At 62.0% G+C, this 27,161-nt stretch overlaps 2 protein-coding genes across 2 annotated transcripts; both read right to left on the reverse strand.

Moving 5' to 3' along the window:
• Positions 1–5,392: 5,392 nt before the first annotated feature.
• Positions 5,393–13,210, reverse strand: ASB10 (ankyrin repeat and SOCS box containing 10; the record flags this gene model as incomplete). The annotated part of the gene is made up of 5 exons (XM_084230200.1): positions 5,393–5,578; positions 5,829–5,942; positions 9,082–9,601; positions 12,467–12,734; positions 12,898–13,210. The coding sequence occupies 5 exons, from the start codon at positions 13,208–13,210 to the stop codon at positions 5,393–5,395; spliced, it is 1,401 nt and encodes a 466-aa protein (XP_084086326.1).
• A 2,176-nt stretch (positions 13,211–15,386) lies between these two features.
• Positions 15,387–26,216, reverse strand: DRC11L (dynein regulatory complex subunit 11 like; the record flags this gene model as incomplete). The annotated part of the gene is made up of 18 exons (XM_084230744.1): positions 15,387–15,770; positions 16,207–16,445; positions 16,729–16,906; positions 17,119–17,205; positions 17,573–17,772; positions 18,274–18,381; positions 18,516–18,598; positions 19,276–19,334; positions 19,717–19,800; positions 20,429–20,535; positions 20,993–21,068; positions 21,197–21,316; positions 21,703–21,787; positions 22,181–22,383; positions 23,522–23,593; positions 24,522–24,707; positions 24,938–25,057; positions 25,863–26,216. 18 exons carry the CDS (start codon positions 26,214–26,216, stop codon positions 15,675–15,677), a joined length of 2,457 nt encoding a protein of 818 aa, XP_084086870.1. The 3' UTR covers positions 15,387–15,674.
• Positions 26,217–27,161: the final 945 nt, after the last annotated feature.

Here is a 27,161-nt window from a genome sequence, read left to right on the forward strand (position 1 = left end):
CCGCTCCCCCGCTCCCGCCCGCTCTCCATCCCGGGCCTCCTCTCGGCTGCGGTTCCGATTTCCGCTCCCTATCCCAGTCCGTCATATTTATTTTTTCTCATTTCTCACCTATATCTGTCCCTGTCTGTCTGTCTGTCTGTCTGTCTGCCGCCCTCCCTCTCCCTCTCCGCTATTAATTTCCCTGATTGGCTCCCAGCTTCAGCTACGCTGATGAGCCCTATTCATTCCCGGGCCTGGCACTCTCGACCTGCCCTGGCTGATTGCTGGGGGCTGGCCCCGGAGCACTGATGAGCCCCAAGGGTCAGCCGCGCTAATTATCCGCTAATTGCGGATGACTCTGCTCACCTCCCCCATTCTCAGACGCAGAAATGGTGGCGCCTTTTACCCTCCCCCTCCTCCTGGCTCCCAGCAGCACAGCTGTCAATCTGGAGGCAAAAGTCACGGGCACTTTCACTTGATAGAAGCCTCAGGTCAGCAGCCACAAAAGACTGCAGATAGGCAAGCCAGCAGGGTGAGAGCGAGCGAGCTTCAGGAGCCTGAAGTCTGATCAGCTAAAGTGCAGGTCACCTGGTCACCGGGAAGTGGTTATTCAGGTGGGAGCTGGATTCAGGGAGAGGCAGCTAGTCAAGCAGACATGCAGTTCGGTTAGGGGAAGCGCTTCAGCTCAGGTGAGGAGGGAAACCTCCGCCACAGAGTCTCGCTGCTCCTGAGCCAAGACAGAGCAGGGCAAGAGGGAGCCCTGGGCCTCAGGGATGTTTGTTCAGTGTCGCTGCTCATGAGTCTGCACTAGCTAGCCTAACGAACACTGCTAACGCCAGACGGATGTATTGAAAATCAGTGCCCTGCAAGACACGGTCGCCAGCGTGAGAGAAGAGCAGGACCCAAGAAGGGAGCGTTACTAAGTTATACTTGATCGACGATTCACGAGCAAGGTGAAGAGACAAGAGCGTGACTTCTCTGCAGTCCTGATCTATCTGGGGTTCTACATTAAACTCAGTTAAACTTCAAAAAGATGAATCTAGTGGAAAGACGTCACCTGAAGAAAAAGAGGTGCCTCAACTTAGGTCTGGGACACCCCCCTCCCCCAAATACTAAAGTACTAAGGTAATTCTTGCGCATCCTTCTGAGGATTCTTTTTTTTTCCCCCAGAATAACCATTTGTTAAATTAACCAAGAACTTCACAGTACCAATGTGAAAGACCAGACTTCAAAAATGTTTTTTACTTAAAAAAGAGGCCAGCTGGTTTGATGGCTTACAGTGTTTGATAGCTTACAGTGTTTGGATACATAGTGGAGACTTATTGAGTTAATTCACGTAAACTCAATCAGGCCAATAAACTCAACTGATAAAACTGAAGGACCTCTGAGCTACAATCACTGAAGTTAAAACTACAAATAGTAACAGCACTAATCAAATAAGGCATGAAAGAAGAGGCATTTTAAAAATTACATTCATTTGTTCATCGATAATAAAGTCACATAATACAAAATTCCAAAAGCACAAAGGCTGTATGTTGAAACATTTCCCTCTCAACATCCCCTCCTGCAAAAGGTGACTTTAATAAGCCTGTCTCTCTCTGATGGGACAGAATGGATCAGGTATTGTCAAGGACTCCAGGGGAAAAGACCCCCTGATCTTGAAGATGTATGTCACCCAGCTCAAGTCAAAAGTTTATAGCCCAGAACCATACTCAGTAAGGTGGAATTCTCTGCTCAAGCTAACACAGAGTACAGGCTTAAAGCTTGTTGCCAACAAATCCCAGTGGGCCACCAACTCTGAAAGCAGCAAGTGAGACCCCAGGGACTTTGTTTTGCCCTGGTTGAGTGTATATTTATTAGATACTGCTATTTTATAATTCGTTTATACCTTTAATCTGTTAACTTGCCATGCTGGAGTCATGAAGGGTGACTTATGCATAGTGCTTGACATTCTGTAGCTCAACTAGGATAAAAGTCCTCAAACACACAGTGAAGTGACCCATTTCCTCTCCCTGCCCTTCCATGGACCGTGGAACTTAGGCTGCAAGGTAAATGGAAAAAAAGGCATTGGCTGGAGTTAAAAGGCCTGTAGTTAACTTCCTGTTCTGACGCTTCACTGGGTCAGGTGACCTTAAACCATCTTTGATTGAACTTCTCCAGGTTATTCTCTAGCCTGGTCAAAAAGCAGGTGCAGGTGCGAGGATCTAATGAATAAGAGGAAACGCCTGTCAAAATGTGTTCTTGCACTAAATGGACAAAGCAGAGCTGAGCGGCCAAGGATGGAAGTCCCCAAATCTGCTTCTTACTCTCCCATCAGTACCAAGGACAGAAGCTGTCGCTCTCCAATCTGCATAAGGAAGGCTGCCTCCTTTCTTTACCAAACTGTTGTTCCACTGAACCCCCAACACTGTAGCTAAACGGCTCCCACCATTATCCAAAGTGAGGTTCACAGGTGCTTCTTGAATTGTCCACAGGCTCTGACTTGTCCCACTCTCGCTACGCCCACTGGGGAAATTCTCCTGCGGAGTAGTTTTGTTTTCAATCGACGCTCTGCGTGTGCGTCTATCGGACGCCATCATGTGGCTTCCCCTTCGTGGGCTGGAAGCCCGTTCCGAGAATGCCAGGAACGAAGTATTCCAAAGTCAAAGTCAACCTCCGCCTCGCGGGCTGGCGGGAGGGCCCACGCGGGCGGGCCGCGGCGGGCGCTGTCCGCGAGCGCCCTCTGGTGGCGGCAGCGCGCCACGCGTCTGTGCGCGAGAAGCGCGGGAGCCGCAGCGCCCCCTGGCGTGAGCCCCGCAGACGCGCCGAGGGCCCGGCCGGCGAGCCCGGGAAGGGGCGGCCGGGGCGCGGGGCCCGCGGGCCGGCCGCGAGGTCCTCAGGCCGCGCCGGCCCCGGCCCGGGTCCGCGGCGATCCCGCGCGCCGGCGGCGTGTGCGCGCGCGTGGCCCGCGGTGGCGCGGCGCGGGCAGGTCCGCGCCTCGAGCGCGGGGCGGGGTCCTCACGGAGGCGTGAAATTGGTTTGGAGCAAACACATTACGGAAAGCAATTACGGGAGCGGCGCGGGCCCGCGGGACGCGCCGCCGGGAGGCCGGGAGGCGGCGCCCGGCCGGCGAGCTCGGGCTGTCCGGCCCAGCCCGCGTCCCGCCGCGCCCGCCGGGGGCCCTGCGCAGCGCCTCGCACGGCGCCTCTTCGCGCCCCTCCAGGGGGACCCCGGGACCCTCGGCGAGGCGCCCGGGCGACGCCTTCCCCGGCCCGGCCCGGCCCGCTCGGCCGCGCAACGACACCGCCCACGGCTCCTCGCGGGCTCCGGCCCCCCCCCCCGCGTGTCGGGGAGCCCCGGCCGGGCGACGCGGGCGGGCCCCGGGCCTCCCCCGCCCCGCAGCTCCCAGGGGCCCGTGGGCGGGCGCCGGCGGCCGGGGCCGGGGCAAGGACACCCCGCGCCGCGCCACGGCCACGGCCCGCGCCCACCGCCCTCCAGGCCCTTCCGCCGCCGGCCCGGCCGAGCGCCCGGAGCCCCGAGGGAGCCACCCAGGCCCGGGCCGCCCGGGAGGGCCCGCGGGGAGGCCCGGGCAGGGGCCGCGCCCCCACACGCGGGCAGCGCCCGGGACTTCGGCCCGCGGGGCGCAAAGGAACGCCAGGCCCAGGCCCCGGAGGCCCAGCCAGGCCCGCCCGCGCCTCGGAGCCGGGAAGCCGCGGGGCCCGGGAGGGGCAGGGGCGCCCGCCGTTCTGGGGTCGCCCTCGCCCAGGGGCCCTCCCGCAGCGCCGCCCGCCCCGGCGCCGCGCCCCGCCACGGGAGCCCCAGGCCCGCGGGCCAGGCGGGAACGGGCCGCTCACCTCGCCCCGCGCCTCGTCTCCTCAACGGCCGCCTCGACCGCGCGCACTAGCGGCATCGCGTCATCGCCGACTCGTGCCCGCCCCCTAGGCCCCGCCCCTTCACCCAGGCCCCGCCCCGTCACCCAGGCCCCGTCCACATCACCAGGCCCCGCCCCACATCACCCAGGCCCCACCCATGCCACTCAGGCCCCACCCACACCACCAGGCCCCGCCCACACCACCCAGGCCCCGCCCCACGCCCTCCAGGCCCCACCCGGCCCTGAAGCCCCGCTAGCCTCGCCCCTCACCAACATGCGCCCAGCTGTTGGCGGGAAAGGCGTGAGCTCTCGCGCATGCGCACTCCAGTGTCCTGGAACATCTGTCCCGCGACCCTTGCGGGCGACAGTGCGTTTGGCCGTTCGCTCTACGACCCTCTGTCAACTCCACCACCCGCCGCGTCACGCCCCCCTCGTGTTGCCTGCGGGCTCCTGGCTGCTGGGGCTTCCCGCAGGTTCAGAAAACGCTCATACTGCAGAGACCCTCGGGACTCCCCCTTCTCTTGCTCTGCAGATGTGGAAACCTGAGCGCAGAGCGGGGAGAGACTTCTGTTCCGGCAGCTAATGGCCGAGCTGGGACTGGAAGCCAGGGATGGGGCGCGAGGCTCACCTGCGGGGAAGCTAAGAGACAGGAGGAGAGACACAGGGCCAGGGCCAGAGACGGCCAGGTGCGCGGCGGCCCGCACTCCCGCCCCACTGGACAGGCCGTAGGGCGAGTTGGTTTGCGTTGGGGTTTGGGTTTTTTTGAACCTGGGTCTTTCACTCTCCCCTGAACCAGGGTTCCTCCTCCCCGTACCCGTAACAGGTGCGCCCACCTTCTGTTTGGCTTTCCTGCCCCTTACCTCACCTCCCGACCCCAAGCTGCCTTGCTGTCCTGCCCCACTGCCTGCAGCACATCATTCCACGGTGCCTGGCACCCCCAAGCCTCTCCGCGGGCCCATCCTCTAGCTGGCTGTCCTGCAGCTCCCTCTGCTGCCACTCTGACCTCGTGGCCAAGTCACAGGCAAAAGGGGCAGGTCTGCCAGGGAGCCCCCAGCAGCTGGTGGATGCAGCCGGCGCTGGGGGCAAAACCAGGGACCCTGAAGTTGGCCAATGTTGAGTCTCCCAAGAGGGAGCCAGCGCAGAGGAAGGAGAGTACCAGCGGCATGGGCTGGAGGCTTTTAATGCATGGATAGGGTTGTATAGCTCGGAGGGGGGTCTCAGGAGACCCCCAGCGCAGTGTGTTGATTCCCATGAGTCCCAGCTCTTGCCCTCAAACATCACCTGGCTGTACAGCCTGTCCACCTCTCCCAGATATGTGGAGGGGGTGTGCTGAGAGGTCCACCTCGACGTGAGTGGGTTCAACTCAGCCCTGGGTCAGGGTGCTGGGAGAAGCAGGCCGGAACCCTCTGGGGAGTCTGCTTTCAGGCTCTCCCCAAAAGCAGTGGGCATCTGGAAGGAGAGGCTTGGAGTCTGACCAGGGCCCTGCCACCAACTCTTCCCTTGCCTCCTCCCCATGCCCCATCCCCAGCTGGCTGGGATGGTCCCACAGAACCCAGGACTCACCTAGTACAGCACATCCTCAAACTCCAGCTGCAGGTAGCGGAGCAGGCGGGGCGGGAGCGGCAGGCGGGGCAGGGCGTGGGGCAGGCAGGTATCCAGGTGAGCGCGCAGTGCACAGCGGCTCAGGTGCTGCAGTGACCGGGGCCGTCTCACCAAGGCGAAGAGGGAGGAGTAGAAATGGTGGTGCTTCTGGGGGCACAAGGAGGGGGTCAGTGAGGTAGCCTTGGATAAGTGGCACCCACTCCTCCTAAAGGCAGGAAGCCAGTGGGTGTCTGCAGGAGCCTCTTACACGTTGGGTTTGGGTGGTCACTGAGCAGGGCTCTGGGTAATTCTGAGGTACTGAGAGGGGGGAATCCTATGGTGGGCAGACCTTTCAGGAGGTGGGCATCTCAAGGATGGCTGAGCAAGTGGTTGTGTGTTCAGGGTCCTAGACTCTGACCTGCAGTGTCTCGGCAGGCACCAGAGCCCTGGCCTCCTCGGGTAGCCGCACGATGCTGTACGTGTTCATCAGGACCTCGATGGTCCTCGGGGAGTTGCACCAGCGCTCCAGCACCTGGAGGAGGCAGCCCCAGTCAGAGTGTCTCGAGTCACCCCACAGGATGAGTCCCTTGGTTGGTCCACAAAGCATGACAGGACAGCAATAGGACAGATGGATATTGGGAGTTGAACTGAATCCCCCACAATGAAGTCCTAACCTGAGTTCCTATGATGTGACCTGTTTAGAAACAGGGTGTTTGCTGAGGTGATCAAGTTAAATGAGGTCATTAGGGAGGGTCCTAATCCAACATGGCGGTGTCCTTACAAGAAAACAGTGAGACAGATGCACAGTGAGGAAGTGGAGGCCGAGGTTGAGGGATGTGCCCGCAAGCCAAGGACTGCCGGACTCGCCTGAAGCTGAGTCCTTCCGCACTGCCAGGCAGACCCAATCCTGCTGACAGCTGGGTTTCGAATTTCCAGCCTCCAACACTATCTCTACCATCTGCCTCTTCAAGGTTCCTGCAGGATTTTCTTGGATGGAAGGGGATCAAGTTGGAAACAGGTTCATTCTTTCATTTCTTTGCTCAACAAACATTTGCTGAGCTCCACTACGGGGGAGCACTGGGGGCCTGGCAATGAGGAGACAGTCAGATCCTGGTCAGCTGGGAGCTTCTCTTTCAGAGGGAAGAGACCCCTTGCAGATCTGCTGCTCTTAAGCAAAAGCAGTAGACTCAGGCCTAAGCGTGGCTGGAGAGGGTACTGTCCGAGACGGGTGGTCCAGAAGGGAGGTGGCAGGAAACGGTGAGTGGTGAGCCATGCCTGAGGAAGGGGGCAGCCTGAGGGGGATCTGTCCTGTGACCAGAGAGGCAGCTGGACACACATAGTCCACCCACCCCCATGGCTGCAAGTAATAGCTCCCAGCAGACCCATGCTTCATCCACTCCATCTCTTGCTGTATCTCAAGCTATAGGCAGTGGCCACAGGCCCTTTGTAAAATCTGAGAATGGTGCCACCTCCCAGGCTGCCTTCCTCATCCTCCTGCCTATAGGGAGAGAGATCCTGTTACTGGTAGGTGGGGAGTGTTGCCTGTGCCGGGAACTGCTGGGTAATGGAAGCAGGTGGAAGTCTGGTCCAGGCCTGGGGCCCAGGAGGAAGCCCTCTCTCCCTCTTCCCCTATTTTACACATGAGGAACTTGAGCCCAAGGCCCTCTGCTTCTTACCCCGCATCTGGGCGGTGGTCACCAGAGTGACCCCCACCCGCTGTCGGGACTGAAGACGACGCAATGACTGGCCCGGTCACAACAGACGACGTCACCAGTCTGTTCTGAGCCAACTTTTAAAAGGAGAGAGAACCCTGTGCCAGGGAGACGGGCTTTTGGGGCCACTCTGCTGAGCCCTGCCCAGATGCCGCCTCCTTTCTCTCCAAGCCTGCCCAGCCCACGCCCGTCCCCCCAGGAGCCCTCCTGCATGGCGCTCCCCTTGGATTCCCGACATTGGGGTGGTGCCCAACAGCTGTCCACGAGCTTCCGCACACATTATTTAACTTCAGAGCCACCCCACCAGGCCGCCAGCGCTAACTCAATCCTGTGATCAAGCCTGGTCTCCCAGGAGCCCTCGGGAGCGGGCCTCCCGTTGCGTCCCTGTCTCACAGGTGAGGAGCCGGCTGGAGGGAAGCGACTTGCCGGGGGCCACACAGGCCGAGCACCTGGCTCAGGAGTCTGCACGATGAGTCACCCCCTACTCAGAGGTGGCCAGGAAGACTGAGGGACAGGTCGTAGAGGAGTCTGCTGTGCTTGCGCCCATGGCTGCCCGCTGCTCGTCACGGGATGGTGCCATGTCACGGGCAGTCCTCTCGGTTCAGAGAATCCCAGGGACTTGCCTGTGGTCACATGAACGGCACCCAAGCCAGAGCCGAGGTCCTCGCAAGCACCCAGTCCAGACGGAGGTCCTGGGGAGCTAGCTGCAGGAGCGGCTGGGCTGCGGGGCCCCTTGCCGGGAGGCGCCCCCCACCCTGGGACAGGCGCCCCAGCCAGGCCCGAGCAGCTGCAGAGGAGGGAGGCGGAGGCCGACTCCTTTCTGTGTGTACTGACCACCTGGGACGTGGCGCCTGGGTGCGAGGACGGGCGGGGTGCCCTGCTGTGCCAGCCCACTGGGTCCCCGAGGCAGGGCAGAGCGGGGGCCGGCAGCGGGGCCCCAGAAAACCCGTGTGCTGTTCCGCTGCCTCCTCCCACCCCTCCCTGACAGGGAAATCATTAGCTGTCAGAGCCGCCGTCAGATTACAGGGAATTGCTCGTCTCCTAATTATCTGGTGTTAATAGGAGATTAATTAGTGTTAATTGTTGATTTTCTTGTATTTTCCCAAAGGGGAGACCAATCTGCCGAACTCTCGGGCTGTTTAATTATTTGGTCTTGCTTAGGAATCTAGACAGATGCTTCTAGGTTTGTGAGTGAAGGGGCGAGGCAGGAAGCCAGGGCTGGCCAGGGCCGGGGGCACCAGCCTGGAGTGGGGCAGGGGTCCTGCCCACGGCCGCATCAGTCCCGACCCAGCTTCTCGGAGAGCATGGGACCCCAACCAGGTCCTGAGCTCCCCCGACATCACGGCTCCTCCAAAACACAGCACGGGACAGGCTCCCCACCAGGGCCCCACAGCACAGGCCTCAAGGTGAACCCACTCTGGGGAAGTGAATGTAAAGTAAGGCAGGTGGGAAGTTGATGGTCAAAGGGGTTTTCTCCGGTGTCGGAAGCGGCTCCGGCCTGGGTGATGCGTGTCCTGACCAAACCAGAACCACACCCGCGAGCAGGTCAGGAGACCTGGAACCTTGGGATGGGGCTCATGGCTCTACCTCACAGATGCCCCTGTGCCCTGAGCATCTCCCTGAGCGGGACCCGCTGCCCGGTGGGGCTCCCTAGCACCCCTTTCACGAGCTGGCCCCCCTGATGAGAATACTCCTTGCTGCCCCTTCAGCCCTTGCACCTCCTGTCTTTCCAGACCTTTATAATCTGACCTCTCCCTCGGGTCACCTTCTTCACACTTGCACACTTGTGCACACCCCCCCGCGTGCACACACACACCCTTCCAAGCTGGTGTGCGCTCGCTTGCCCCACTCAGGCTCCACTTGTCAAATGAGAGCAGGAACTGCCCCAGCGCCAAGCGTGGCCACGTCCAGCGCAAGCGGGAGCACAGCCCGGCCCTCCCTCCGTCCCCAGCCCCGTACCTTGGGGAGGGCCCCGGGCCAGACTCGGACGGCGCCGTGGTTGAGCAGAGCCTGCACCACGCGCTCCGGGGTCTGGGCCAGGGCTGCCGCCGGGCCCTGCAGAGCACAGTGCAGGGGGGTGTGTCCCCCATAGTCCATGGCGTTGGCACTGACCCCGCAGGCCAGGAGCAGTTCCACAACCACCGCGTGGCCGCGGCGACAGGCCAAGTGCAGGGGCCGCCGCTTGTCCCGGTCGGCGTGGTCGGCGTCGGCTCCGGCTGCGAGCAGCAGGTGGCACAGCTGGAGGCAGCGGGCGGTGGTGGCTTTGGCGGTGGCCGGGGACGGGCAGAGGACATCACAGGCAGCCAGCAGCGGGGTCCAGCCTTCGGCATCCTGGGCATTGGGGCAGGCCCCCCGTCGTAGAAGTAGTTCTGCCAGTTCCACGTGGCCAAGCCGGGCGGCCACGTGCAGGGGCGTCTCTTCCTCCTCCTCAGACCGACCATCCACGCTGGCCCCAAACCTCAGGAGCAGCTCTGCACACCTAGTGAGGGCAAGACAGCAGCGGGGAGAAAACAGGTGCACCCCTGCCTCCTTGCTGCTCCGATCAGAGCGATGGTGAGCCGTGACTGACTCCGGCCTGCTGTCTCTCGCCCTCCGTTCTGTGTGCCAGTCATCCCGGGGACTCTGCGCAGGCTCAACAGGGCCAACACCCTCACTGGGACTACCAGCCACGAGCAGCCGTGAGCGCTGTTAGGACAGGCCTTCCATGCTCTCGGGCATTCACTCTCGGCATTCCCAGGGCAAGGCAGGTGAGGAAACTGAGGTCACAGAGGAGGAACTGGGCCTCGGGGCAGCAGGGCAGCTGGGGCCTCTGCATGCAGGCACTGGAGGGGAAGGGGGCAGGGACCTGTCCATGGGCATGAACAGAAGTGGGGGCAGCGGGAGAAACATCAAAACCAAAATTGTTCAGATTTGCTCTAAGCTTCCAGTAGGTCGCCCCTGCCTATAAGGATATGCGCAACAAAATTCAAGTTTTCACATCCGTGGAATGGGGAACACTCCTTCCCTGGGGACCTGGTGAGGTAGCTGCAGGCGGCATAGGACAAGGGCCTGCAAAGCTGTCAGCAGGAGCTCGCCCTGGCCGCGTCCGGCTTGGGAGCAGGTGCAGGTGGGATAAGGGAGGGGTCATTAGACCACCCTGCCCACTTCTCTTAAGACTAGATGTTTAGAAACATTTATTTCCTCTAAAAAAGGAATGATCACCGCCGGGTGTGGCCAGGGGCCATGTGCATGTCCATCAGGCTTGTGCTTCTGAGACGTGCTGTGGTGTGCAATACACACCGATTTTGGTGCAAAAGGAGAATGTAAAATACCTCGTTAATTTTTTCTATCAGTTACATGTTGCCACGCTAACGTTTCTGATCTATTGTGTTAAATAGAATATATTATTAAAATTAATTTCACCCGTTTCACAGGTGGCTGGACACCACGTGCATAGCAACAGTGCTCACAGCAGCCCAATGTGGGAGCACTGTAAGCATCCACGAAATAATGGGTGGATAAACCAAATGTGGCAGCTACATGCAATAGAATATTATTAACACCTGAAGAGGAAGGAAATTCTGACATGCTTCTCACTGAGTGAACCCTGAGGATGACGATATGCTGAGTGAAATAAACCCGTCACTAAAAAGAAATACGGTGTGATTCCATGTTTATGTGGTGCCTACCTTATCAAAGTCATAGGGACAGAACGAATGGCAGTGCCAGGGACTGAGGGAAGAAGGCTTGGGAGTTGGTGTTCAGTGGGGCCAGTTTCTGTTTTGCAAGATGATAAAGGTTCAGGCGATGGTGGTTACACAACACTGTGAATGTCCTTGGTGCCTAACCCGTGCTCCTGGAAATGGTTGGGATGGTCGCTTTTACAGTCTGTATATTTTACACAATGGAAAAAAAATCCACCTGCTTTTTGTTTTTGGTAGGATGACAGGAGCATTTTAAATCATGTACGGGCCCTGTGCTGTCTTTCTTTTTTCTTTTTAAAGATTTATTTTATTTATTTATGCATACAAGAGCTGGAGTGCAGGCCAGAGGTGCAGGGAGTCGGGGGTGAGAGGACTCCCCAGAGACAGAGTGGGGATCAGACCAGGCGGATCCACTGAAATACACTGCTGAGGGGAGCAGCGGGGAGACAGGAGAGGTCTGCTGCGCCATGTGGGTCGGCTCCCCGGCCAGGGATGGAACTCGTGCTGCAGTGGCTGCTGATAGCTTCATGGCACTGAGACTTAACCCCTTGCACCACCAGGGAGGCCCCTCGTGCTATCTTTCTAGCAGGTGTAGTCCCCACTTTAACCCACGTGGCTAAGCCCAGGCTGCTGGGCTAGCAGGAGGGAGGAGGCCCATGGAAGGGAAGCCAAGGTCAGAGGCTCGGGCTGCTCTGGGCAGATGTGCAGCGAGCCTGGTGCGCCGCTGGAGAGGGGCTCCATTGCACGTCGTCACTTTAGACATGCGCCATGGTCTTTGCCAGATTCCACGCTCATCAAAATGTTTTAAGTGAGGACTCGTTCTCCAAGGTGTCCTCCACGTAGGGTGTAGTTACTCAGGTCACAGCAAAGGAACTTTCCCACCAGAAGGAACACATTGCCACATGTGGGTCTATCCATCTGTTTCCTGTGAGTTTGGCTCATTGGGCTCAGCCCCTGAGCCGCTACCTGAGGGTGCCCCTGCCAGTGCTGAGTGAAATAAGCCCGTCACTACAAAGAAATACGGTGTGATTCCATGTTTATGTGGTGCCTACCTTATCAAAGTCAGGGACAGAACAAATGGCAGTGCCAGGGACTGAGGGAAGAAGGCTTGGGAGTTGGTGTTCAGTGGGGCCAGTTTCTGTTTTGCAAGATGATAAAGGTTCAGGCGATGGTTACACAACACTGTAACCTGCCAGTGTGGAAAGGCCAGTCCTGTCAGGTTGAGAAGCCTGCCCTGCCCGTGGGGACCACGATGGCCCAAATTGGGGACCAGGGTCTTTTACGAGCTGTCTCTTCTTGGACAATCTGCTCTCTGAGGTTTGTGCCTGAGCTGCTGTTACACTCATTTAGCACCATGCCAGGAAAAGCTCCGAAGATATCAAGCCTTCACACACCTCCCTGCATGGCTACAGACACCTTCAGTGTGCAGCCAGGTCGTTGCCTGAGTGCCCCCGCCCTGCCCCGGGGCGGAGGTGTCCCAAGCCCCAAAGGGCCAGTGGTTGGTTGATGCTTTGGGGAGTAATCTCATCCTGACCCCCCACCCAGCCCTAGCTCCTCCAGACCAGCCCCCCAGGCCTGCCACCTCCTGACATGCACCCCTAACCCCCAAGGTCCTCTCTTGGTCTCCCCTAAGAATGGAATGGTGTAGGGGTGCCACTCACTCAAGGGTGCCAGGCCCCCGGCACAGATGCAAGGGGCGTTTCCCATCCTGGTCAGGGATGTTGGGGTCTGCTCCTGCTGCCAGCAGCACACGGACACAGGCCACGTGGCCCCCTGCACAGGCCTCATGCAGGGCAGTGTGGCCCCCAGGGGCGCTGTCGGGCTGGGCCCGCCGTCTCAGTAGCAGCTGCAGGACCTCTGTGTGGCCCCGGCTGGCGGCCACATGCAGTGGGGTGGTCAGCTCCTCTTGATATGTCAGAGACCAGAGTCCTAGGGCGAGAGGAACATGGGCTCAGGCCCTAGCTGGAGGCGAGGCATTCCCAGAAAATGAGGGCAGTGGGCAGCGGCCGGAAAGAGGGAGCCCAGAGCTCCGTCCCCAGCCTCCCCTCTCCCACTCAGGCCCCTGTGTTCCCCCCGGTGCCCCGGCCCATACTCAGAGCGCGGATGTTGAATCGGAAATCCCTCCACTGCTCTGGGTCGCTGGTGTCAAAGACGGAATCCGGAGCCAGGCCCGTGCTGGAGTCGGCGAGTAAGCGGGAGACAGAGGCCCCGTCCCCAGCCAGCACCGCCTGCCAGAAGGCCAGGGCAGCTCCCGAGGCCGTGCGGGTGGCGATGGGGCGCGGGCCAGACTCCGGGCGCTCGGGGGACCCGCCGCTGGGCCGCTCCACCAGCCTGGCACAGAGGGTGTTGTGTCTGTCATCGCGGGGCTCTCCCTGCCCCCTGCACTCTTCTGGGGACCAGCTCATGAGGGCAGAGTGTAAGCACTGGGGGGTGCTGGGGCAGGGAGAGCTAGGCACCAAAGGCAGAGAGAAGGAGCGCAAGGACACCCCGACAGACACGGGGGTGGAGGGGTCTCTGTCCCTAGACTGTCTGACCCGCCGCGCAGTTCAGCGGAGCTATTCTGGGCTCCACATGACTTCCCTCCAGGGCCAAGGCTGAGGCCAGCTCCAGGGCCAGAGCAACAGCCAGGACAGCCTCTGTTCCGTAAGAGCCTCCTCCCCGTGCCCGGGCGCTCGGCCTCCTCCCCGCGCCCTCACCTGGGTGGCGGCTGCTCCAGCGAGGCTCGGCAGCCCGGCTCTCCAGCAGCAGGTGGGCCGTGCTGTGCGGGGGGAAGAGCTCCCGCAGCCTCGCCAGGTCCCCGGTGTACAGGGCGTTCTGCAGGGCCATGTCACGGCACAGCAGCGGTGACCGAGGGGGGCCCCGGGCCGGCTGGGACTGAGCTCCCCAGACCAAGCAGGCGGGGGCCGCGGGGAGGCAGCCCTGGTGGGGTCCCCGGCGCGGAGGGGAGCTCCTTCTCCCAGGCATGGCCAGTTTCTGGGAGAGTCACAGAAGCCGTGCTCAGGACTGCTCAGGGCGCTGGGCCCCGGAGGAGGCCAGGGCGGGAGGGGCGGGAGCACACGGGCCCTGCCATAAATAGCCCCCAGCTGTCAGGGCAGGGAGAGGCCTCAGGCTGGGAGTGGGAGTTAGGGAGGGGCCTGGAGGGAAGAATGAGGGGAACCTCGAACTTCCAAGCCTGAGCTTCGCCCAGAGTCGTGCACAGCAGGGTTGAGAGGGACCTGGTGTCAGCCTGGGACATGGCAGGGGAGGGAAACAGTCAGAGCAGGCTGGGCAGCCAGGGCCTGCAGCCTCAGGCTCCTCTGGTGGCCGTGTGGTTCCCGAGGCTGGTCTCCAGCAGGCACGGTGCTGAGTGTAACAGCAGCTCAGGCACAAGCGTCAGAGAGGCGGCGCCCGCCCGGCAGAGGAACCCCATTCCGCCTGTCTCCAGGGGTTCGTGGGTAGAGAGATTCCTGCCCCGGGAGAGCGGGACGTACCCTCAGGCCCATCCCTGGTGCTGTCCCCGCGCCCCACTCCGGCACAAAATTACGTGAGCAACAGTTCATTAGGGAGCAGCTACAAGGCTGGTAGGGAGCTGGAGAGCTGCCTGCAGCAAAGCCTGCGTCTTGACGGTCTCTTTCTGGTGGGGAGGGTCCCTCTCCATCACGCACGCCTTCTTCCGCCGGCCCTCCGCGTGCCAGCTCTTGAACTCCCTCGCCCTTTCTGGGTATTTGTCTAGGGGCAACTGTAGACTCTTTGCAGGTTCCTGGACCTGCCTGACCTTATCTGGGTATAAATCAAGGTGACAGCGCCCGCCCGCAGGCCCTGGGCCTCCCAGAGCATCTCCCTCAGTGGGAGGGTCTCAGCTAGTGAGGATGGGGGGTGGGGGGCTGCCTATTTAGGCACATTAGCATTTGGGGATGTAAAAGGGAAAAAGAGAGAAAAACTCAAAACCCCGCCCCTGGCCTCAGCCAATATGGGCCTCACGGGGCTCTGGGCTGGGCTGGCCTGACCCCCGGGGGGGCTGCCTGGTCTAGTCTTCAGCCCTTGTGGCCCAGGGAACACACCCTGACCTTGATTCACACACACGCCCCACACTGCTTCTCAGAGGACCCGCGCTCCCAGCCCGAGGTGGCAGAGCTGCCCCCAGCTCCCCGAGTTCCCCGACTATGGTCCCTACAGCTTTACTCTCCCCAATAGGGGAGCCCACAGAGGCCCTTCGCCCGAGTTCCCCGACTATGGTCCCTACAGCTTTACTCTCCCCAATAGGGGAGCCCACAGAGGCCCTTCGCTGCATCCCATTCAGCCCCACAGGGCGGCTCTGGGCAGAGGGAGGCCGCAGAGCTTGTGCAAGTGGAGCTGCTCCAGAGAAGGCACGGCCCACAGGTCCCCAAGCCCGCCCAGCCCCGGCCCCCCAGACACTTCTGCAGGGTTACCAAACCCCAGAGAAGGGCCACAGCCGTTGGCTGGTCCAGTCTCTCTGCCCGCTTTGCAGGTGAGGAAGCGGAGGCGCAGGGAAGGTCACCCAGGACAGTGGGGCCACAGCGGAGACAGGTCTGCTCACCTCCAGATTCTCTCCTTTTCCTGCACTCACTGGAAGCCTCCCTCCCGCTCCCTCGCCCCTCTCTTCTCCTCTTCCTGTTGTTCTCCCTTAAATCCCTAAGGGCAGAGGGCAGGACACAGCAATGACAGGAGATGAAGATGGTGGGTCAGAGGACAGGCCTCTGGGCACTGAGACTGGGAGGGGGTGCCAGGGGGCACTGGCACAGGCAGGGGCAGGAAGTATGGAGACAGGCCAAGAGCTAGACCCTGAGCCATCTGGGCATTTATGCCTCTGCCCGCTGGCCCCCCGCCCACAGGGCAGTGCCAGGGTCTCAGGCACCACCTGGCGCCCTGTCACTTTTTCTTCTTTGCTAGCTTGGTGTCCTCGGTGTCCTGCTCACTGCTGAGTTTCATCTTCTTCTTGCCCAGAGGGGTCTTGAAGTACCAGTCCTGGGGCGGTGGGGAGGACAGAGGCCCATGGGGTCTGCCCAGGCCCTGCCTCCCAACCCCACTCACCACTTCCCGGCTTAGGGCAGGTCCTTGCAGTCTTTCTCTTGGGGTCCAGCTAGAATTGGGGTGCCCCCTGCTCCCTCCCCTGGGAACCCTCTTTCTGGTGAGCCCATAGCCATCGTGCCACCCCTAGAGGTGGGCATAAAGCCAGGGGCGGGAGTGGGCACAGCTCCTGACACACAGGTGGCCCTTTGGGGTCCCCACCCTCGAGGAGCCTGTGAGTGGCCCTACCCACAGCCTGAGCCCACGGCCCCAGCCCGCGCCTTCCTGTCCCTTGTGGTCCCTTTCCAGCTGGACTCTGGTGGGGGCAGAGGGAGGCCCCCCTCTGGCTGGTGCTGGCTCACCACCGCCCCCCTCGCCCCCCCAGAAGCCTCACCTTCAGGGACTCCTCCTCCTCCCTGTACACCGGCTCCTGCTTGACCAGGTGCCCCAGGAACTCGGAGGCCGCAAGAGGCTGTTTGTTCAAGAGCAGCAGCCGCCGGTCTGTCAGCACCGCCTGGACGGCCTCATGAATGTGCCCGGGTGTGTAGCCATCAGACACCTTGGCCAGGGCGCTGATGTCCAGGCTCTTGGTCACCTGGACTTTCCGGGCCTCCAGCATCTGCTTCCAGAGCACTGTGGGCACAGGGAAGCCACGGGCAGGGAGCGGCTGTGGGTGCCTCCACCTGCATCCGGGCTGAGCTTTGCGCTTCTAGAGAGCAGCCAGCTCCCCCACCACTGAGGTCTGAACGTCCACAGAGCCGCCAGGACCCAGGCCACCGGCTGCCCATCACGCAGCACTTCCCGCATGCCCGGCCGTGGAAGCGCGGGCTGGCAGCAGCGGTGAGGGATGAGAGGAGTGGGGAGCTGCGAGGGACATCCCTACCCTCTGACCTGTGCCCGCGTGGCCGGGCCTCACCATAGCGGGAGGCGTAGTCGGGCCGCGGCATGAAGAGGATGCGCTCGTACATCCGGCACAAGCCCTTCATCTCGGCCAGCTGCGGCTGCTGGGTGGTCCCGATCAGCATCACGCGGTCGCCCGGAGCCAGCTGCCGCACGGCCCTGGTCAGGTCCTTCTTGATTCGCTTTGGGTCCATCTGCTCTGGGGAGGGAGGGCGTTGGGGACACGGCGGCTTTCACAGGTTTCTCAGGTTCTCAGAGCACACGCCACACTCACACGCCCCCACCCCGTGGGCCCTGGGAGGTTCAGTCTTGCCTTGAGAAGAAAAGGCAGGAGGAAGACGGGGCGACGGGGGAGGGGGGCTGGGGGGCAGCGACCTGACTGGCCCGGGCTCCCCACGCCCCTCACCTCCTTCTCTTCCTTCGGGACCCTCCTGTAGAAATTCTTCTCCGCGTTCCCAATCCAGATCACAGAGGGCTGGAGCAGCCGAGCCACCTGACAGGCCAGGGGTGGAAACCTAGTGTCAGACTGTAGGGCTACCCCCCCACCTGGCCCGGCCCAGGGCCAGGGCTGGCCTCGGGCATCAGCGCGCCTCAGGGCTCCGCCTCTGCAAGCCCCCTGTGTGGCCATCACACCCCAGGGGAAGGGAGCCCTGCCCTCCCGAACGGGGGCTACTGCGAGGCTCTGCGTGCTCCGCCCCCACCACCCGGGGACCCGGGCCTCGTCCACGGCTAGAGTAGGGCTGGGAGAGAGACGGCCCAGCCCCTAAGCCAAGCCCCAGGCAGGTGGGCGAGCCCGGGAGACAGAGCCCACCACCCCGCTCTGACGCGCCGTCTGCGAGTGGGAGATGCCCAGGTCAGACCTTGAAGACCATGTGCACCAGCATCTGCACCCCGGCCTTGCCAGGGTACTTGTCCTGCAGGTTGCTGGGTGACAGGTCAAACAGGTTGGCACCGGTTTCTGTGCACACGGCCTTAACCAGCATCTTCTTCCCCATGCCAGAGGGGCCCACCAGAAGGATGGAGCGGATGAGGGGAGCCATGGCGTGTATGTCTGGGGAGCCTGAGAAGAAACGGGCCACAGGCAGGGGGTGGGCCAACAGGGGGCCGGGGTGGAGATGGGGTGTGAGGCGAGCCCCAGTCGAAAGTCTGGGCAACCCCCTAGGCTGCACACCCAAAGAGGCAGCCTAGGGAGTTCGGATAGCTGAGCAACCCCACTCCCAAGAGCTGTGGGGGTGTCGGGACGGCGCCCTCTCCTCCTCCGACGGCCTGTGGTTTCCGCTCCTGGGTCACAAATGGGTAGACTTAAAGGATGCGTGGCCAGTGGCTTCACAAAGACGCTGGACTCCCGTGAGTGTGTGTAGAGGGCGGGGAAGGGACAGACCATGGATGCCACTTGGGCCCGAGCCAGGGGTTCACTCCGGGTATGGCCTCAGCAGGGCCGGTGGCAAGTGGCGCTGGGGACCGCAGGCCAGACCGCACGGGCCCGCCTTGGCCACCCTCCCCTGAGCCCGGGCTCCCGAGAGCACCTGCCGTACTGGCTCCTCTCCCCAGGGCCTCTCACCCAGCCGGAGGACCGCGTACAAGGCCACGTTCTGCCGCGTGTCAAACAGGGACGGCATCGGCAGCTTGTGTGCTAGGCTCAGCGTGGTCCCAAGGTAGAGGCAGTCACCTGGCAGGACAGGCGGCCACCTGGTGAGTGGACCCCACTCCCCAGCCCAGGGCAGGCAGGAGAAGGTTCGCTTCAGGGGGTGAAGGCCGGCTGCAGGGGCAGGCCGGGGCGGGCTGGGGCGGGCCGGCGCTCACCAAGGTAGCTGCTCAAGGGCACCATCTCACTCTTCTTCAGAAAGCCTTGGCTGACGAGCTCCTCAAACAGGGATTCCAGGGACCTGGCAGAGGCCCCGAGGGATGAAGGGAGAAGGAGACTGAACGAGGAGGGGGACAGGGGCCAATGCTCCATGGTCAGAGTACCCGTAGTCACCCCGAAGGCCAGATAGACGGTGTGGCCCCAGACCACGGCCAGGGCAGGGCCGCTCTGTGGGCCGAGCGCCTCCTCACACTCCCTGCACAGTCACTGGCAGTCCCGCCTGTCATCTGTCATCCACGACAGAAACCACAGTTAAGGGGTCCGTCCTACGGGGAGGGGGCCTGGTGATGAAATCAGCCCCGTCTGTGCCGGTGGCCCTGCTGTGCCAGGGAGGTGCCCAAAGAGGGAGCCTCTGAAAACCCTGGAGCCGGAGGCCCAGGGAGATGCTGAGGGCTGGGGGAGGGACAGGGCTGATTAAGGCAAAGCCGGGAGGGCGGGGGAGGATGGGGGGAGCACGGAGGATGGCACTCCGCCCCCATCCTGTTCCGTATCATGTCAGAGCAATCTCTGAGGCTTTTACTTGATCCTCTCGGCTCTCTGTGGGCTTAGCAGGGCAGGCCCTTGGGGAGTGAGGACCAGGAATCAGGGAGGTTAAGTGACTTTCCCAAGCTCGCACAGCAACTGAACTGGTCCCAGAAGTCCGACGTGTCCTGGACTGGGGTGTTGGTCCCACCACTGGCAGTGAGGGGGGGCAGCTACCTGTTTGAGGTCAGGTCTTTGTCCTTCTTCTTCTTCCCAGTTTTCTTCCCCATCTTGTTCTGGTTGGAAACAAGCACGTGGGCCACTGGTTTTTTTGTTCGTTTGTTTGTTTTTCAAAGATTTAATTTTATTTATCCGTGCATATAAGAACTGGGGTGCAGGCCAGAGGTGCGGGGGTGAGAGGATTCACCAGAGACAGACTGGGGAGCAGAACAGGCGGATCTACTGAAATCCACTGCTGAGGAGAGCAGCGGGGAGACAGGAGAGATCTGTTGCGCTATGTGGGTCAGCTCCCTGGCCAGGGATCGAACTCATGCCGCAGTGGCTGTTGATAGCTTGATAGCGCTGAGACTTAACCCTTGCACCACCAGGGGGACCCCTGGCCGCTGTTGGTCCCCCCACAAGTATGCCACCCCCCACTCAGTCCAGCGTTCATCTTGCCTTCGGGCCCTTCAAGGTTCTTTCCTCCTCCTTGTCTACAACCCGGCGCAGGTTCTTCAGTTCTTGACGCATCAGCTCATCTACCTGGGGGCACAACAGGGAGTGTGGGGCAACTAGAGACTGGAGAGGCCATGGAGAGGAGACGTAGGTGGGGGTGGAGGGGCCCAGCACTGGCAGTGCAGATGGCCCCCAGGCCCTCCTCCTGCATTTGTGGGGCTCTTGGTCTGTGCCCCCAGCCCCGCACCTGCGCACACTCCATCCTGTTGCACATCCTGCCCATGCCAGCCTTGCTGTTAACAGGCATCGATGTGGGAAGAAGCCCAGAATGGAGTCACTGCCTTTCGGTGCAAGCCCCAGATCTGCTCTCTAAAGCCTGGGGGCGGAGCAGCCGCCTGACTCTCAGCCTCGGTACCTGCCCCAGCTGGAGAGTCCAGGCCCTCCTCGGGGCTGCTGGGTCACCTGGCCTGACCTCCCAGGTACATGCATGGGGCCAGCCCTTCAAGGTCTGGCGAGGGTGAGGGTGAACGTGACCCCAGCTCAGAGCCCCGCCTACTCCGTCCTATTTGGGGAGAAAACTGGGAGGCAGAGGATGGGGGTCCAAGATGGAAAGAAGACTTACAGGGAGACAGTGCAGAGGAGGCTGCGGAGGATGGGTGGGCGGAGACGGGGAGGGAGGACAGCGGGGAGAGGGCCTGAGGGGGCTGCTCCTCACCTGTACCCGGATCTCCTGCTCCACCTCCTTCCTCTTCTCCAGCCGAAGGATCTCGGAGTCAAAATTCTGATTGGGGTGTATGTCCTCTACCCGGTTCTTCCACAGATCTAGCAGTGGAGAGACGGATGGACAGATGGATGTGAGAGTCCCAGGTGTGCATGCACACATGCACACACACGCGCACACACACACACGCATGAGCACACGCACACTAGTCTGGAATCTGACTCCGACTAATCCACTTCTCTCTGTGTTGGTCTGTCTGCCTCTGTGTCTCTGTCTGTCCCCTGCCCCCCAATCAGTCTGTACACACACCAGGAACCTGCCCTAGGCCGCTGGCCCTCTCCCCACCCAGCTGCTGACCACACGCAGAGGCTGGTCCCAAGTCCATGACTGCAGGATGCACACCCAAGCCCCTTAGCGCCCCCAGGGAGCCGTGCCCCACACCCCTTCCTTGGCATTCTCTCCTCAGCTTCCACCCCACACCCTCTTGTGATCATGGAAAATGCCCATGTTCCCCAGGAGCGGGGCCCCCCCAAGTCTTGTCCAGCTTCCCCCTCTTACTCATGTACTCCTCATGTCCAGCATTGATCACGGGGACAAATTTGGATGGCAGCACTTTCAGCATCGTGTCTGCCTCCTAGAACAGAACAGAACACTGACCTCTGACAGGGGCCCTCACCTCCCGCCACGCCCTGGGCCGGCTCTCCTCAGAGCTCCCTGGACTTCATCCCGCCTCCCCGGTGCCCAGCCCAGCAGCCGCCTTACCCCCCTCCTGGCCTTTTCCTGCTTCTTCCTCTTCCCTTTTTTCTCCTTTTCTTTCTCTGCATTTTTCTCTTGGGCCTTTTTTTTGCCCTCCTGGGCCTGCCCCTCCAGTTCCATCTTCACCTGTGACCAAAGACGGACGCCATTTTAGAAGAGAGGAGGGTAGGCTGGGAGCAAGGGAGCCCAGGCCTGAGGCTGGGGTGACCAGGTTCAAAGCTGGGGCCCACGAGCTGAGAATCCAGAGACCTCACTGGAGTGCAGGAAGAAAGGGGTGCCAGGGACAGGAGGGTTCCCTTCAACACTGTCGCTCTCCCAGCCCCTGGGGGTGAGGGGGCCACGGTGGTCTCGGAGGACGCACTTCCTTTCTGGGCCCGGGTCGTCTCCTCCGGCACGGGTGACCCCTCCCCAGGCTGTCTTGCAAGTTACACGCCCACCCCCGACCCCAGCTCACACTCGGGACTCTACCCCTCACTCCGCCCGCCACCATTCCTGCCCCTGCCTCCGGGTACCTGTTCTGGAGTCTTGTCTGCAAAGATCACGTAGGATCCACCTACAGACTCTTGCGGATAATCAGGGAACCGACCGGTAAGGTCACTACGTGGACAGAGGGTGGCGGGAGAGGTGGGCAAGTGGGTGGACACCCAGGTGGACGCAGGGAAATGGGTGGCAGGATGGGCGGACGGAAGGATGCAGGCTGGGAAAGGCCCAGAGAGGGGAGGGACGGGAGGCACAGACCACTCAGGGCATTCACGGACCTTCTTCCCATCTTATTCTGGCATTTTCCCTTCCATTCCGGAACACGGGGAGATGGTTGGGTAGGTGGGGGGCCTGGGTTGAAGCCAAGTGTGTTGGCTGTGCATTGGGGGGCTGGGCTTGGCTGGAGAAATGGTCCAGCCTGGACTAGAGGACGGGAGAGGTGTGGGGGACACTGGGCTGGGGCGGGAAAAAGGGGCGGGGGATGGGTCAGCAGAGGCCGGGGACACTGACTGGCACTCGATGAACCACTGCCGGATCTGCTCCTTCAGCCTCTCCTTCATGTCCGGGCCCTCGGTCTCCCTGAGAGAGCTGGAGGCCTTGGTGATGGCCGTCTGGAACTCCTGCTCCTTCTCCACCTGCCGGAGCCTCCGGACGTCCTCCCCTAAGTCGGCCTTGAAGAGGATGTCCGTGCGCTCCTGGCTGGTCGAGGGGAGCTGGGAAGGGGGCGGCGGCGCATCGGGAGAGGGCGAGGGGCCGGCCCGGGCGGCACACCTGCCCCCACACGCCGAGCACCGGCGCACCGCGCGGAACGCCGGGCGAGGCTGCATCAGGAGAAATTGTGTTCGCCCCGAAACTCGCCTGTGTAAATTACTCTGATAATGAGTTTGCTGGATGCATGGGGGCTGGCCCCCCCGCCTGCTCCCCCCGGCACACCCTCCCCTGCGAGCCTCCGGCCCCGGCACCCCCCACCCCGCCCCGGCAGCCCGCGTTGGCAGCCGCTCCCGCAGCCACTTTCCCGCCTCATTGGCTCCCAAATGTATTTTAAATATCACTCTGCGCAGAGACAATTACTGAAAACGCTGAGCTCACACTGCTGATGGGCCCGGGCGGCCAGCTCATTCCTCACCCTCCGTGGGCCGGGCCCCCGCGCCCCCCACGGCCAGCCCGGCCTCCCTCTGCCTACGTGTGCTGCCGGGGGTGCTGCCGGGCCCCGCTCCCGGGCGGGCCCCTGGGCTGCCCCCTTCTGAAGCTCCGGCCCCGGGGGTGTCCGTCCCAGCCCGAGCCCCCAACCTCTCGGGGGCCTCTGCCCACTGCAAAGTCCCCCCTCGATCACGACCCCTCAGCCGCACGGCCTCTCAGTGGAGACCGGCTGAGGAAGAGCCCCCAGAGAGCAGAGGAGACGGGGAGAGGCCAGGGACCCCACCCCGGGCCGCCCACGCCCACCCGGGGCACAGGCAGCCTCCGTGGAGCCCACACTCAGCCGTCCTCTCTGGACACAGTGGAGGAGGAAGGCGGGGTACCCGGAGCAAGCGGGGAGCCCGTGCTCCCAAACATTGATGTGAGGGGGCTGTCCAGACCCAGTCATCCCCCTACAGTTCCCCCAGAGGGGCCAAGAGCCCGGGAGGGGTCTTCCCGGTCCTTTCCTCTCCTTCTCAAGCAAACCCTGAGGGACCCTCTCGGGGGGCTCCGCCTCAGCTCGCCCCCTTCCGCTCAAGCCCCCGCAGGCGGAGAGGAGGGCAGCCCGGCAGGGCAGCGAGGGCTCTACAGGGCGTCTGGGGAGGGGTGCAGAGCGGAGAGGGGACGAACCCCGCCCTGGCCAGCCTGTGCCCGGGGCCGGCGGGAGGGGCTCACCATGCCGATCAGCTCCATCTCCGCCTGCCGGTCGTGCTGCGTGCGCTTGCGCTGCATGTAGCCTTTCCACAGCTGCGGGCAGACATGGGGCTCCGTCCCACACTGCGTCTCAGCCGGGATGGGGCGCCTGGGCTGAGCTCTACAGAGGGGCCGCTCTCTGCCTGGAAGGTGTGGCCAGGAGGGTCGGGGAAGGCGGTGGCGGGGAGGAGGGGATGCCGGGAAGGCAGCCCCAGGAGGGCAGCTCCAGGTCACCGGGAGCAGGAGTGCCCACAACAGGGCAGGACCCACGCGCCTGGGCACACGCTGCCCATGCAGGGTCCCCTCCGGCCTGGCACCCGATCCCGCCTCACCAGGACCTGTGTTAGCAGCACCTTAGGGAGTGACAGGGAGACCAGGACCACACTTAGGGGGGGCGGACAGCCAGGCTGAGAGGTGCCAAATAGCTGTCCAGAGCAGAGGGGAGGCGTGACGGCCAGGAAAATAGATGGGGGGGGAGCAATCCGTAGACCGGGCTCGGTTTTCTGCAGCGAGTCAGGACGGGGTGTGACTGTCGCTTCCTTGTTAAGTAAAGGGTGACCCCAGAGGGCACAGACCTTGCGCACACCGGGGTCGCATCAGCTATCAAGTGCAATTCATCACTTATCCTTTGACCTCAGCTGCCCCTGAGACTCAGGATATGTTGTAAGGACTCAATGTTTACACTTGATTTAACCCAGTTGAGAGTTTCTGGAATGATCGTCTACTCTATTCTACTGCCTTATTCTGGATCTTTCTGCCTTCATATTAATGATCCTTCTGTTTCTGGGGTTTTTATGGCATCCCACTTCAGACGCTTTTGGGAATAAATAGGTAAATGAGACACATGCTTATTGACCATTTCAGGTGCCCCATGTGGGGCCAGACAACAAAAGCACCTGCATCTCTGTGACTGACTGCTGGCCCAGGCAGGCTTCCTGGAGTCAGTGACTCTCCCATAACCTCCCCTGGTGCAAAGGGTTACCTTCTGTATCATGATAGCTGCGTAGTCCTGACTGAACTTGAAGCGTCCCTCCTCCAGCACCCTCCGGTCTCGCTCCTCCTCTCTGCGGATCTCCTGCATGAAGGCCGCGCGGAGTCGGCCTTGCCTGGCTCGCTCGGTCTTTTGCAGTGTGATTATGGCCTCTGTCCGGGACATCCCTGGATGGCTCTGGCAGAGCAGGGACAGGGCAGCAGGAGATGAGGGAGGACTCACCTCCTGGTAGGCAGCTGGGAGGCCCGCGCAGGGCACACTTCCATCTTGGTGCTGGGGGCGCAGGAGCCTGCTTGAAGGCAGCCAGGGGTCACCCAAAGCACCAAAGTGGGCCCATGGCTGGGTGTCTGCAGGGTGGCTTCTCGGTTCTGGAAGAGGGGTTCTGGGAGGGCCTCTCCCCCACATACCTCTTGGGACAGCACAGGTTCCATTCTGGCCAGGATCTCTGCTAGTATCAGCCTTCGTTCCCTCAGAATTTTTGGCTGCTCCAGCAGGAAATATCTGGGAATTGGAACCTCCAGGTCTGCCTTTGGGGTGATGTGGGGGGGAAGGTCAGGAATCAGTCCAGCCGTCTGGCAGCTGCATTGCCATTTCAGCTTCTTACGCAGACCAGCCCTGTCTTTCTCCATCCTAGTGTCCCAGGATGGGACATGCATGACTTAGGGGGGCAGATCCCCCCAAGATCTCTTCTCTTGCCCCACCGTGTGGAGAGGTGAATTCTGGAGGACTTGGCAGGTAAAGGGCAGTGCCCCAAGCCTGGCTGTGCCTCAGAATCAGTGGGAAGCTCTTAAAATACAGGCTTAAGGCCCTTGCCAGGCGACAAGGTCGGGAGGTTGGGAGACTGTTTTTTTTTGCCCAAGCCCACAACAGAGCCCCATGCAGCCTGCAGCGGGTTAGGGTTAGGGTCCCGGGGCAACCTGGAGCTGCTGCTGAAGCTCCCATCCCAACTTCCCAGACCCAACAGATCGCCAACGGGTCTTGCTAAAGCCAGAGGCCACCAGAGGGTCTGGACTGTGGACCGGGACTCTGCATTTCTAACAGGTTCCCGGGTGATGCGGCTGCTGCGAGGGGGTGGGGGAGGGTTTGAGGAGGAAGCCCCTTCTGGTGACCTCTCCCTACTGACCTCCAGTGCTGGTCCATCCTGACTCTCCGTTCACCCCAGCCGACCAACAGGCGGCCCTGCTTCCTGCTCAGCTCCCGAGGAAACCCAACCCCAGTCCCTGGCGTGCTCCACCCTCCTTCCCTCGCACAGTCCTAACCCAGGGGGACCCCGAGGTCCAGAGGGCCCGCCCTCCGGCTCCCCAGGGCCCGCCGTCCCTCCCGCGGGCGCACCGGTGTGAGCGTGAGGTCCTGCAGCACGCGGTCCAGGCAGTGCGTCTCGCTCAGGTCGGCGCGGACCAGGTCATCCTTGAGCTCCAGCACGCGGCCCGCCACGCCGTCCAGCAGGCGCCGCAGCAGCCGCCGCTTCTGCGGCTGCACGATCTGGTCGTACAGGGTGTTGAAGCGGCGCAGCAGCCCCAGGTAGTGCAGGTAGAGCGAGGAGACCCTGTACTGGAAGGACTGCCGCTCCCGGTCCGGGAGGGCCTCGAGCAGGGGCGGCTCCTGGCCCAGCAGCCCTTGCAGGGTCACGTGGGAGGAGTCCCACAGGCGCTGGTAAGCCCTGGGGGGAGGCAACGTGCGCCCCATGGGCACTCTGAGCCTCCCGCCTCCAAGCAGTGGGGGCGGAGGTCGGGGGCGCTAGATTCCAGATGTGACACTAATGGCACCAAAATGGAGCTCAATGAAGTGGGGGGCCCTCTTGGGAACGGGGTGGTGCTGACAGGGTGCCTGGGCAGGGGCCCTGTGGATAAGGCTTGAGATGGGGGTCACTTATTCACTCCCCACTGTGGGGAGCAATGGGCTGGGCCTTAGGTAGGGACTCCTGGTCAGGAGGGGGCCTTTTGAGCCTCCCAGGGTGAGGGTCCTTCCCAGGGATGCTGCATTGATCCAACAGGGCTGGTGGGAAGTGGAGGGAGGGGGTGTGTGTGAGGAAACCTCCCCCAAAGCAGAGCCCTGTTTCTGGAGCAAATGGTTATGGGACGCAGGAAGGGCCAGGCCCACCACAGGCCGGGTGAGAGTCGCTGTGTAGTCGTGGGCCGGGGCCCTGGGGGGCACCTGTGCCTACCAGCTCTTCTCCCACTGAAGGCCCAGGGAGGCACCGGGGACTCACTCCAGCCCCCACTCACCCCTCAGACATGGTGCCCACGCCTCCCGCTGCTCTTTGTGAGCTGGGCTGGCACCGGCCCCATTGGGGCAGAACGGCCTGGTTTTAAGCATTCTGTCCATTGTCCCAAAGTTCTAGGCCAGGAGGGGAGCGACAGCCCTGCGGGATGAGGTGACCTGGGGGTGGCACGCGGAGGGAGAGCTGCCCCGCAGGCTGGAGTTTGGTCAGCTAGGGCTCCTTGTCTTGTGGGTGTCAGGTGGAAAGGGTCTCTGTGCGAAGGCCCCCGCCAGCTGTGGGGTCTGGCTGGGGGTCTGGCTGCATGCCTCAGCGGGGGAGTCCTGTTTCCCTCCCTGCAGGCCCAGCCTCCCCCTCCTCTCGGAGCTGACTGTCTTGGAGGTGACAGCCAGGCCAGGGGAAAGGGCATGGGT

This window comes from Talpa europaea, assembly GCF_964194135.1.
Source record: "Talpa europaea genome assembly, chromosome: 3".
Lineage (NCBI taxonomy): Eukaryota > Metazoa > Chordata > Mammalia > Eulipotyphla > Talpidae > Talpa > Talpa europaea.